We start from the raw sequence: 630 nt of genomic DNA, 5'->3' as shown, positions 1-630 counted from the left end.
GAGTGAGTGTGTGTGTGAGTGTGTGTGTGTGTGTGTGAGTGTGTGAAGTGTGTGGTTCTCTCTCACCCCGATGTTGATCTTGATGGTCTGACCCTCTTTGAAGCCCAAGTCCAGCTTTGGCGCTGAAACCTGAGCCGCTTCCTGTCGGGCTAATTCACTTTCCTGTTTCACCCACCTGTGACGGGACAGAGGGGACGATGACAACAGCAAAGGAAACATGGTTATCATGCAGGTCAAAGGTCAGACTGAACGACTCACTTAAAATGATCCTGTAACGCCACGTTGAAATCAAACGAATCGCCGCGATCGGCGAAACCGATGCCGATGAACGCATGACGCCCTGAAGAAACTGATGAAAGTGTTTATAACAAAAATAATTATAGAAAATAATGGTATTGTAAATTTTTTATATTTTAAAAAATCTTTATGCATTTTTACTGTTAAATGTAGCTGCTTATGGTTTGTAAATCAGGGTTTAAACACAGAATCTCACAAACCGTTTCCATCTTCAATCCTGATGACGAAGTACCTGCTGGAGTCAGTGACGGCCTCCACCACGATCCCTGGATACTGATCCACCGGAGCCTGAGCGAACAGCTCGCCTGAACACACACACATTAGTACACACAC

The 630-nt window shown here is 45.1% G+C and overlaps 1 protein-coding gene across 1 annotated transcript; it reads right to left on the bottom strand.

The window, feature by feature from the left end:
• Positions 1–8: 8 nt before the first annotated feature.
• Positions 9–624, bottom strand: LOC107735104 (adaptin ear-binding coat-associated protein 1-like; the record flags this gene model as incomplete). Its single annotated transcript, XM_016546902.1, has 3 exons — positions 498–624; positions 259–349; positions 9–175 (listed from the first exon to the last, which is right to left on the bottom strand). Coding segments are annotated over exons 1-3 (379 nt in total), but the record flags the coding sequence as incomplete, so codon positions are not given.
• Positions 625–630: the final 6 nt, after the last annotated feature.

Source organism: Sinocyclocheilus rhinocerous, unplaced genomic scaffold (genome assembly GCF_001515625.1).
Source record: "Sinocyclocheilus rhinocerous isolate Xijiao unplaced genomic scaffold, SAMN03320098_v1.1 C35784129, whole genome shotgun sequence".
NCBI lineage: Eukaryota > Metazoa > Chordata > Actinopteri > Cypriniformes > Cyprinidae > Sinocyclocheilus > Sinocyclocheilus rhinocerous.
The sequence above is the reverse complement of the archived record's forward strand: the minus strand, read 5'-3'. Positions and strand labels throughout refer to the sequence as shown.